This window comes from Symphalangus syndactylus, chromosome 4, assembly GCF_028878055.3.
Source record: "Symphalangus syndactylus isolate Jambi chromosome 4, NHGRI_mSymSyn1-v2.1_pri, whole genome shotgun sequence".
In the NCBI taxonomy this organism is placed as follows: domain Eukaryota; kingdom Metazoa; phylum Chordata; class Mammalia; order Primates; family Hylobatidae; genus Symphalangus; species Symphalangus syndactylus.
The window spans coordinates 96,229,027-96,241,336 of record NC_072426.2 but is presented as its reverse complement, the minus strand read 5'-3'; the positions used below and the strand labels follow the sequence as shown (position 1 = coordinate 96,241,336).

At 45.3% G+C, this 12,310-nt stretch overlaps 1 protein-coding gene across 46 annotated transcripts in view; it reads right to left on the bottom strand.

Moving 5' to 3' along the window:
• Positions 1 to 12,310, bottom strand: part of KCNMA1 (potassium calcium-activated channel subfamily M alpha 1) — a 779,318-nt gene that overhangs the window by 541,265 nt on the left and 225,743 nt on the right. For 44 of the 46 annotated variants that reach the window (XM_063637484.1, XM_055275615.2, XM_055275604.2 and 41 more), the window contains exon 2: positions 8,111 to 8,272. The exons of the other annotated variants lie outside the window; for them this stretch is intronic. In XM_063637484.1, the coding sequence (XP_063493554.1) occupies positions 8,111 to 8,272 (162 nt within the window). The remainder of the gene's footprint in view (positions 1 to 8,110; positions 8,273 to 12,310) is intronic. 46 annotated transcript variants of the gene reach the window in all.

The following is a 12,310-nucleotide window of genomic DNA, read 5'->3' as shown; positions in this document are numbered from 1 at the left end:
TGCTGCTCTTTGAATATTTCTAGTAACAGGCAGCTCACTACCTGTCGGGGGAGACTGCTCAATTCAATTACTTCGCTGACTCATGTTTTCCCATCTGGGTAAATGATGTTGAGTCACAAATAACAAATCTAGTGCAAATCTAGTGTATCTTTCATTAGATAAAGACAGAATTTCATGTTTAATAGTAAAAAGAGAATGTATCTTCTTTGACTTTTTGACTGATACCCATAATGTGATTTCGGTATCTATGCACGGGATGAAACACAGAACCATTATTAAGTCCTGGAAGGAAATTATCATATGGTTCCTTTAAACAGAAGCCTCCCTTAGGAGTGTTAAAACAATGCAAATAAAACTTCAACTGATTCCCAATAGCAGAGAGCAGGACATACCTATTCACTATGGGACATTCTTACTAAAAGTACAGTCCAGTGAAACCTCTAGTCTTTCTGCTACACAAGGCATTGCCCAATGATGTAAGAATTTTACATAGATTTGCCTAAAATATAATAAAAGCTGGGGCATAGATGAGAGGGGGTGAGACAGAGAGACAGAGAGAGAGAGAGAGAGAGAGAGAGAGAGAGAGAGAAAGTGTGTGTGAATTTGCCACCAGGCACCACTGAGAAAGAAAAGTAGAGGATACTGATGGGAAATGTCACAAGCTCCATAGGGCACCTAACAGAAGTGAATGCAATGAATGTGATGTATTTGATTATGTGTGTGCCCATGTGTACTCCCTCTGGGTTCAACCAGTCTAATTTCATGTGAAAACAGCACACCAATGAACATACATCTATTTAACTCTGTTAAACCAATAGGATTATTCCTATTTGAAAGGCGTATTTGACACACATTTTCTTTCGGCCCTTGGAGATACAGATGAAACAGTCCAGGCTATGTATACAACGTTAATGTAAAATGCCACACATGCAACACATTTAGGGGGATAAAGGGAGAGGCTGATATTTTTCTTTCTTCTTACATCGATAAATCATCCCGTATACATTCAAGCAAGTAGCATATGCTTTCAGTTCATAGAATTAGCTGTGTAAGCTTCCTGGAGCAATACACAGATGTAAGAGCATAGGAATATGGGGAAAGTAACTACAAAGAGTGATTCTAAGGGCTCTTTCTAGCTTTGCTCAGGAGCTGGTAGCTATTTTGGCAAGACCAGTCTTTGAAGAGACACACAAAACACTGAATCTGTCAGGGGATTGAGGTAAAGTCCAGGCAGTGTAGATGTCGCTCCCACGTTGAGGTGAGGCTGTCCTTGGCCACAGGACATAGTTTCCCTAGGGAGACAGCTGCTGTGAGATCAACATGGAAATGAATATGAACATGCAGAAACTAAGTGACGATGTGGATAGTGAGAGTATGTGTGTGTGCCTGTATTTATCTTTGTGTGTGTATCACTGAGTCTGTAACGTTCCCCCTTACAATAAGTGTGACACTCTTGCTACTCGACCTTAGAGAATCTCTTCACATCCAGCCCCAGACTTTCAATTTCTTTATGTATAAAACAAGGGGATAAATTAGACTGAGTCAGCAAACTGTGGTGTGTGAAACAAATCTGGCCCACCACCTGTTTCTTTTTTTAAAACGTTGTATTGACATATAATAGTGTACATATTTTGGGGGGTGCGTGTGATATTTTGGTACATGTATAACGATTAGATCAGGGTAACAGAAAACCATCACCTCAAACATTTATCTTTGTGTTGGGAACATTCTAATTCTTTTCTAGCTATTTTGAGATGTACAATAAATTACTGTTAACTATAATCTCCCTATTGTACTATCACATGCTGGAACTTATTCCTTCTAGTCAACTGTTTTTTCTACCCCCTATTTCTATAAATACAGTTTATTTATATAAATGTAAGGAGTACGAGTGCAGTTTTGTTACATGGATATTTTGCACAGTGGTGAAGTCTGGGCTTTTAGTGTAACCATCATCCAAATAGTGTGCATTGCAACCGTTATTTCTCATCACTCACCACCACCTCCCACCCTTCCATCATTCTGAGTCTCCACTGACTACTATTCCACTCTCTGTCCACGTGTACACACTATTTAGCTCCCACTTATTCATGATAACGTGGTATTTGACTTCGTTTCTGAGTTGTTCCACTTAAAATAATGGCCTCTAGTTCCATCCACGTTGCTGCAAAAGACATGATTTCATTCTTTTTTATGGCTGAATAGTATTTTATTGTGTGCGTTTGTATATATATAAATGTAATATATATACATATATAATGTGATATATATGCATGTGTGTGTATATATGTGTGTGTGTGTATATAGTGGGTGTGTGTGTATATATATACGCATATATACATATGTATACGTGTATATATATATATATACACACACACACACACACACACATATATATGTTTTCTTTATTTAATCATCCACTGATGGACCCTTGGGTTGATTCCATAGCTTTGCTATTGTGAGTAGTGTTGTGATAAACATGGGAGTTCAGGTATCTTTCTTATATAATGATTTCTTTTCCTACGGGTAGATACCAATTAGTGGAAATGCTGGATCAAATGGAAGTTCTGTTTTTACTTCTTTGAGAAATTTCTGTGCTGTTTTTCATAGAGGTTGTACTGATTTACATCTCCATATAAGTGATCCCTTTTCTCCACATCCTCACCAACATCTGTTATTTTTTGTCGTTTTAATAATAGCCATTCTGGCTGCTGTGAGATGGTATCTAATTGTGGTTTTAATTTGCATGTCTCTGATGACTAGAGATGCTGAGTATTTTTTCATATGCTTTTTGGCCATTCATATGTCTTCTTTTGAAAAATGACTATTCATATCTTTTGCCCACTTTTAAATGTTATTTGGTGATTTTTGTTGTTGAGTTTTTTAAGTTCCTCGTGAATTCTGGACATCAGGCCTTTGTTGAATGCATTGTTTGCAAATATTTTCTCCAATTCTATAAATAAAGTTTTATTGGAACAAAGTCACAGCAAGGCTGTTTGTGGCTGCTTTCAAACTACTGTGGCAGAGTTGAGTCGTGGAGCCCACATGGTCTGAAAGCCTAGAATATTTACTATTTGGCCTTTTATGGAAAAACTTACCAACCCTGAATTTGACTATCACTATTGATTTTGACTTATGATTCTATACAGCACAACCAACCTATACTAAAACCTATACCATATGTTTCTTGCCCTCTTTATTTAGAAGCCACCTTATTCTTAGGGGGATTTAATTAACCTGACAAAAATGTATGGAGCACATAACTGCATACATGTAAATTTCAAATAGGAGTAAGAAAAGTAGGGCAAAGGGAAAATGAGAGGAGAGATGACGAAGACAAGCCAGGGGAGGGGTGCAAAAACACGGAGCGCAAACCTGAGCCGCTCTGTATTTTCCATAAGCCACCGACTTGGCTCTGAGCAGCCACCACTGAGAGACATGATCCCTTTCTCGATTTAGCATGCTCATTGGATGTTCACCAGGAAAACCACAACAATCTCTGGTGCAAAACACTACTTATCCCATGAGTCTGTGCATAAAGCAGGTAACATGAGATGCAGCGAACAAAGTCCTCAATGACACCCAAACAGTTAAGAGAAATCCTGACGACACGGACTGCTATATCCAAATTTCCCTCCGCATGAGCTGACTCCAAATCCCACAGTGGAATTTATCAGCACGTCTTCCAGTACATTTCAAATTTTTTTAAAAAAGCAAACATATATTACTTTTATAATCAGAAAATAAACATTTGTTTAATTAAGAAAAAAATGAAAGGAAGCAGTACCCTTGACAGCCTGGCGTTCACTTTAATGTAGAATCCCTCAGCCAAGTGCTCCAAGAGAAGGCTCTGTCCAGTCCTGCTCTTTTTGGCCAGTTGAGCCTGAGTGCCAGGGTGAGAGAGGAGGCAAAGACAGGCTATTCTGAGATCTGGAGCCGTGGGGTCAAGGAATTTTTATCACGTGGATAATCAGGCTCCAGGTGTTGACTATAAAAAGCACTGGTGAATGGCAGTTATCATTTGTCATTTCTTAAATTGAGCTCTGCATCCTTATATCTAGTTTATCAATATAAATAATTCACACCTGGATCTCTGTTGCTCACTGCTTTATGCCCAGTGCCTTGAACAGTGCCAGGTACAGATGAGCAGTAAACACTTAGTGAATAACGGATGTGCTCGTCTGGGAGATCCTACAGATATTCTGAGGTTGTATTGGCAAATTCTTCCCCAGCTGGACCTTATTCATGATGTCCCAGCTTCGAGATTCACACCTGTGACAATTAGACAGGTGAGATAGAGGCCCAGATGAGGAGGCCAAGCTCCTGAGCGTGCATCAAGAAAAACAAATTAAAAATTGAAAAGGGAAACTGAATAGCCAGCTGTCTGGTCTTGCTTTGGTCCCATTGTTCCAGGGATAAACATTTGGACGGCTCAAGACAAACACAACTTTGGGCTCTGAACAGGCAGCGCTGCTTTCTCTTGCCTGCCATTACTTAATTGTGAAATCTCTTCTTTGTTCAGTGTGGGGACCTGCCTGCTCCTAAAGGGCAGGACTATTCTCAGGATACCGCATGGAGCTCTGAGATGCCTGCTCTCTGTGCAGCGGATCCCACTTGTTCTGCATGGCCCCGGCAGCCTGGGCAGGATTTTCTCCAAGGAGACCTTCAGAGAGCAGCTGGCACCTTGGGCAGGCTCAGGCAAAGAGGCCTGAGTGGACCATGCTTCTACATGCAAATGTTTAACAAGCAGGCCAGGCATCCTCAGGACCAAATTGGCTAAAAGATGGTAATGTCAAAATGTCACAGCCAAAGTGACAGCTGGCAGTGGCTTAGAAAAGAAAAGGCATTATCTTCGACTGGGAAGTAATGACACAAAAGGAGCACCAGACTGGGATACAGGGAGCTGGCAGGTACTAGCCTGGCTCTGTCACTCAAAGCTGAATGTTTTTAGACAAATAATTGCCCTTGATATATCTTGATTTTCTCAACTGTAAAACAGAGATGAATTCACTGATAAGATTGGCCTGTTTTCTTGTAATGAACCCCTACAACACAACAGCAATAAGGAGATATGGAAGAAATACGACATTGTCCTTCCCCTTCAAACTGATCATAACATAAAGGCCAGCACAGTGCCTGGCTCACAAGAGGCGTTCAACAGTGTGATTGCCAGGAGAGTATCAAGGTGGCTGCTGGGTGTGCCTGGCCCAGTGAGCTCCATTTCCACGATATCATCCACATGGGCTACCTGCATGTTCTGCTTGGTGTCAGTGCAGACCATGCCTCACCAGGACCACAGCAGGAATCTGCTTCCATGCCATCACTAAAGCAGTAGCTTACTGCCCTAACTTGTCCTATAGCCTCCAAGCTCCAGCCTCATCCATTCAGTCTCCACTTGTCCCCCAGCTCTCTCTGTACAACACCCCCTGCCTCAAAATCTCCTTGTTCTACAAACTTCAAAAATTCTTTTTTTTTTTTTTTTTTTTTTTGAGACGGAGTTTTGCTCTGTCGCCCAGGCTGGAGTGCAGTGGGGCGATCTCAGCAGAGCGACTCACTGCAAGTTCCACCTCCTGGGTCCATGCCATTCTCCTGCCTCAGCCTCCTGATAGCTGGGACTACAAGCACCCGCCACCACACCCGGCTAATTTTTTGTATTTTTAGTAGAGATGGGGTTTCACTGTGTTAGCCAGGATGGTCTCAATCTCTTGACCTCGTGATCCACCCACCTGAGCCTCCCAAAGTGCTGGGATTCCAGGCGTGAGCCACCACACCCGGCCCCAAAATTCTTTAGCATGGCCTTTAAAGCCCCACCAGGCTGTCTCCAGGACACTTCCCCAGACTTTGGGGTCTGCACCCCGCATTTCCCAGAGCACCAGTCTCCTTCTCTGTTTTTCCTCTCCTCACTTTGAAGGCTTTCCTCTCCTTTGACTCTCAAGATCCTAACTCACACTTAAAAGCTCACTGCAAATGCATTCTGTCTTATTAGGTATTCTTCACAAATTCCGGCCCACCTAGTGGTCATTTTCTTGTGTTTAAGCTTGGATATGTTTTAATTTTTTATATCTTCCCGCCATAAAGCAGTTCATCTTGAAATGAGAGTTTTAGTTCAAAGGCTTTCCTCCCTATGAAAGCTTTTCTGATCAGCCCTACTTTCCCCTACAGCCCCTCCCCACACTCCACACGTGGGCACCGTGTTTGTACTCATAGCACTTATCCTCCATGCATTCCTTCAATAACTTCTGCATATGGTGCAATAGAATCAGGATCCTTCCTTGTTTTCTCCAGAGCTGAAACAAATACACTTGGCCCAGAGTTAGTGTTCAGTAACTCTTGCAATGCTGATGAAGAAACTTAGACCTGTCTATAATGGCCACATGGGAGGAACAAGTGTCACATTTGTGCAGCCAAACTGTCTGCTGCTCCCCATTCACTATCACCACCATACATATAGAATACACTAACTCCATTTTGTCCCCATGAATACCCAGACTCAGAATTCAACCTAAGTTTCCAATGCAGAATCCACTCCTCTTTAAGCATGAAAGAGCAATGGAGACTTCAGTCAAGAAGCAGGAGGAGAGATAGAGGTGCTGTTACACAGCACAGCCAACAGCAAGGCACCTCCAAGTCCCCACTAGACACTGTCCTTCCTGGGTCACACCAGACTGAATTGTCTCCCTCTCTGCCTTCCTCCAAGCAGGCACTGACCTCACCAGTTTCTCTCTCCTCCTCCAAAACTCCAACTTTAAATGTCCCCTCTTTCCATTTTGCCATCAATTGACATCAGCCACAGTTTCATAACCAGACTCTTCAGCACACAGCTCACGGCAGATCCCTCGGTGAATAGAACCTGTCCTTCTTGAAGGCTGTGTGGCCAGCACCTTTGATTACTCAAGCACCACGTTCATTCTCTCACTCCTTCCCACAAAAGTGTGTGTGATATTGATCCCAGACATAACATTGAGTTCTCCCCAAGAAGGATTCTGAGATGTGAAATTCTCACCACCTCCCTCCATCTGCAGTCATCTCTTCACTGAGTTTTTGCTGTGAGACTCAGAGATAATGACTGTTTTCCAGTGTCCCTGCCTGGTCTTTGAGCCTCGCAGGCCTCAGGATGTCCCTACTCCTTCTATCTATGAGCCAAATGACTCTTGACTGAGCCCTAGCTTCATGCCAGGACAGGTGGCCCAAACAAAACAGCTTCCAGAATCACAATGAGAAATCACTCCGAATGCAATATCCTTCTCAGGGAAACTCCTGACCCAGAGCAGACCCAAGAAAGCAAGCCAGGGCTTTCCCAGAGCATGGGCCTGGCTATGGGACCAATTCATCCCTGTTTGCCCAGGACTGAAAGACTCATGTCTCATGTACTCCTCAGTCTCAGGCAAATTAGGATGCTTGATCACTATAAGCCTGTCCCAGTAATGATCCTTGACAAAAACCAAGGGCTCATGAGGCCGGCCAGTGAAGCCAAGCTTCATATAAGCAGATCAGAGAGATGTTGGAAATGTACAAAGGAGGGGCAGAATCAGCCCTGGTTGCAGGTGGGCTTAGGAGACAATCTCATGTGGGCTGCTGATGCATCCACCACCAGCATGACTGATTTCCACCGTGCACAGGGCCCAGCTCACACACTGCAGAAAATTAGGAAACTGCTCCAAGAGGGGGGTCCCTACGGGCTACCACAGGACAAGAAGAACATCCCCCGAAGGCCACCAAACACAGGCTTACTCAGCACTCCCCGGGATCCCTGCATTTGTAGCCCTTCCATAAGTTTCTGGTATATTTCCTTAACCCTCTTCTCCTCTCCAAGATGATGGAGGGTGTGTGTGTGTGCATGCGTGTGCGCTTTAGCAGAGGAAATGTGCTACGTCTTCCCAACAATCCTTCTCCACTGCAAATCCCACTCCCTGAAAATCCCTCCACAAACCCCTGTACACGAGGAACCGAGCCTCTTCTCCATGACCACGCAGGAGCACTTTCTGCTCACCCCCACCTCCCAATAGCCAGCCTCCTGCAGAAGACCCTGGGAAATACCATGTCTCATAAGCAAAGCCATCTTGGCCCAGACAGCAAGGCCTCCTGGTGTGAGAAGTGGGTGGAGACTCACCAGGACTCTGCCAGTCAGTGTCTGGGCGGATATCATCACCCCCGCCCAGTCCTTCACGGAGGTCATCCAGCCGACCTCGGCGGCCACTGCCTCCTCTTTTTCATCCACTGGTTTGAGAGTGCCATCCGCCTGGCTTGAGCCATTGTTAATCTTCTGGGCCTCCTGGCAACAGAGAGAGCAAGAGTTGAGACATAGGGAACAACTGGATTTAAATAACATGCCCTACCCATAAAGAACCAGAGCCAGAAGGGGTCCCCAGCTGAGATGGAAACTGGCTTAAAGGTACAGGAGTAAAGCAAAAGGGGTAAATTATGCCTTTGATTTTTTAAAAGTCTTTATTTAAAAAAGAATATTTTCTTTACTGCCTCTTAAAACATCTTAGTGAAACAAAGAAGGATGGTATTATTCTATTCTATTTTATTTTATTTTTTGAGATGAAGTCTCACTCTGTCACGCAGGCTGGAGTGCAGTGGTGCAATCTCGGCTCTCTGCAACCTCCACCCACCAGGTGCAAGCAATTCTTGTGCCTCAGCCTCCCTAGTAGCTGGAATTACAGGCGCGCGGCCACCACGCTCAGCTAATTTTTGTATTTTTAGTAGAGAGGGGGTTTCATCATGTTGGCCAGGCTGGTCTCGAACTCCCGACCTCAAGTGATCCACCCTCCTCAGCCTCCCAAAGTTCTGGTCTCCTCCCATTTTAAAGAAAAAAAAAGATACCAAAGCAAGAGGAAACGCAACCTGTCTAAGATTAGGGCATGCTGAGGAGGGAGGAAGAAAGTGTGGGAGATGTCCTGTGGTCTTTGCCTACCCAGCCTCTATGCCCCTTTTCACAGCAGCACCCCCACTTTCCTTTAGGAAAATTATCTCTTCCTCTCAGTCTATGTGGTTCAAAGGGGACAGATGGCCTCACATTGGCTCCAACAGTGGAGTCCTTTCTACCCCCTGCCAACAGCAATTGGGCCATTGATAATCACATGATCCATGCCAAGCCAATAAGACTCAAGCATGGAACATTTGCAGGAAAGAATAGGAAAAGTCATCCTTCCCTGAGAATGAAGCCACTGCAGAGAAAAGTAAAAGTAATAGACTACTGATGTCATCATTTGAACACCTGGATCCAGCTGTGCCTGCAATCCGCACCAGACCCTTTCAGTTACAGGAGACAATACATTCCCCTTCTGGCTTAAAATGTGCTTGAGGAAACAAGGCTGATCTCATCAGATAACTGAGCCCCACATAGGGGCCTAAACTGTAAACCTTTGCACACAGTGAGTGTTCTGCCTGGAATACTCTTCTCCCACAGAGACTTATGTCCTGCTCCCTTAAGTCTTTGCTCAAATAGCTCCTTTTCAATGAAGTCTTCCCTGGCCACCTGTTTAAATTTGCAACACTTTCTTTCCAATAGCATTTTTCTGCTTTATTTTTCTCCATAGCACTTAAAACCGCTAATATACTTAATAATTCATTTACTTCTTTCACTTACTGTCTGTCTCCCCCACTGCTGCAGCCTTGGTGCCTGATAGAGTGTCTGGCACAGAGTTGGCTCAATAACCATGAATGAATGTCTAGAAAGGGCTATGAGTATCAGCCCCTCATTGGCTACAAAGGCTGGGTTTAGTGTTGCCAGATAAAATACAGGATACTCAGTAAAATTTAAATTTCAGATAAACAACAAATAACTTTTTAGTATAAGTATATTCCAAATAGTACCTGGGACATACTTATACTAAAACCTTATTCATTATTTATCTAACAATGTATATTTAACTGGACCCCAACACAAATACCCACTGCAATTATGACTGCAGATGAAGATGTTTAAAAAGATGCCAGCAAATTATGTTCATCATTTAAAACTCTGGAATTAATTCCCAAGGCAAAGCCACACTGGGGATCATTGTGATGTGGAGTAAGGGGAAGAACCAAAGTCAGCTGTGAAAAGCTTTGTCTGCAGTGACAAAGGGGGCGGGGCAGAGGGTGGCCAGGCATGTGGGAGGCAGGTGGGGAGGGCGCACTGGTGAGTCATCCTCTTGAGGACTTGGCCACAGCAGGCAGGAATCTGCTCCCGATTCCTGCTTCTCTCCCTCTGGCTGCCTGTGGCTCAGGGAAGCTGGGGAAGAGAGAAGCAGGACCTGCAGCCCTGGATGCTAATATTTTCTTTCCAAATGTGTTAAGCCCCACGGAGCTAGAATGATCCAAGAGGAGGCCCAGGACGGGGAAGCCACAGGGCAGATGTATTTGGGGGCTGCCTGCTGACATGTGTGGGACCTGCTGCCCAAGCCTCCCAGGCCAGTCTCAAATAGGACCTGTTAGGTCTTGCCCTGGTCCCTGAGCCTCTGCCCTGTGAGACTCTGGACAGGAGGGTATTTAGGAGGATGGGGAGGCCCTGATACAGGGTCAACCATGGTAACTGAAGGTGTAGATTCGGGGGAAATTCCAGCTCTCCCACCGCTGTGGGACCTCCTCCATAAGATGGGGACAGTACTGCCAGCCCCTCAGGCATTGTCAGGATTAAACAGTGTCAACAGCACAAAACACAGGTTCGAGCAATTATCCCAGCACCCCTTGCTTCTTCTCCTGCCACTGACACCATAAAACAATGGTTCTCACAAATGAGTGGGCATCATAAGCACACCAGAGGGCTTGTTGAAACACAGTGTGCCGGGCCCATCCCAGAACCTACATTTGAACCAAGATGTCAGGCACTGCTGACGCTGCTGGCCTTGGAAGCCCACTTTGGGGACCACAGCTCCTGACCACCCTGGTGTGGCTCGGTGACTGCTGAAATGAGACATGGGTCTTCACCCCCAGCTCTCTCCTGGCCTCTCCCTTCACCCAAGGACAGAACCACCTGCTTGTTTCAATACTGGACATTGGTGGAGGAGTGGGGAAAAGAGGAGGGCAGGGAGACGGTCCCACATCTGAGGCTCTAGTGTTTCCTTTTGAGTCATGCCTCCCAGGATGTTTCTGAACTGGTCCCTGGCCACCACGTGGGGACCTGGAAGGCTAGCTCCCTGCTCCTCAGTCCCGGGGGCCCAACTTCCACAGCCCCTTGGTAGACCCTGGAGAGGAGAAATCAACGTGAAAAAGGCTGGGAGGCAGGGGGGCCCTCCAGTCACAGTGGTTAACTGCATCAGTAATTCATAGCACAAGAGGTATGTGGCAGATAATGCTGTTTCGCCAGCCCTCTTACCTATTGTTTTACAAGGCATTCATTATTTTAATTACTTTATGATAGGCAAGGAAAAACACAGACTAAAGGGAGATAATGCCCTTGTTATTATTTGCTTACACTAGATGTTGTGAGCTTAATTACCATGTGTGGGAAGCAGGACTGGGAGGAGTGATGGGGGAGCTATTTAAAGCCTGATGCCAGCCAGCCAGGCTAGCCACTAGGCTAGCCACAGATCTTGTGCCCGGAGGAAGAGGTCCCTCTCTCCACCGCTGACTTCACTCTGGCCAAAGCACCCCTTATGGGGAGCAGGCATTATAACTCCATGCTCCAAAGAAAAAAGAGCAGAGAAGTTTCAGTAGCCTTGCTGGGAACATGCAGGGGCAGAGTCCATTATAAGAGTGTTGGCCACCATTGAACAAGACAGAACTAGGTGCCAGCAACTAAGAATTAAGTGTTCTCTATGCATTATCTTGCTTAAACTTTATAATACATCCAACAGGCAAGTGAAATTATTTCCATTTTACAGACAGGGTAACTAAGAGCAGGTACCTCTCAGAAAAAGGCGCAGAGCCTGAGAGCTCAGGCTGGAAGCAGAGAGCCCACCTGGGCTTGTACCTGCTCCAGAACTTCCAAGCTGATGGCTGTGGCCCATCAACCCTTGAGTCTCGGCCTCCTCTGTGTAAGATGGGGACAAACATGCCGCCTCATTAAGGTGGTGGGGAAGCTGAAGCTTGGCACAGTCCCGGGCACACAGCGGTTACAGCTGCCCTGATGAAGCACCCACTGATGGGGCTGAGGCCTCTAAGGGTAATCCGTTGAAGTTGCACCACTTTCATCAACCAGCGGCCCTGGGAAGCACACTGGCCAGAGTGAATCTTTAATAAATAATCACAGAATGGAGGATAACGGAGTGCAGGTTCTAACACTGTTATCCTCCAATGAGCAAGGAGCCCCTAGAAGGTCAGGTGCTGTGACTCCTGCAGGGCTTCTAGTAGGTGCTGTGTGACTGCCACCCAGGACAGCTGG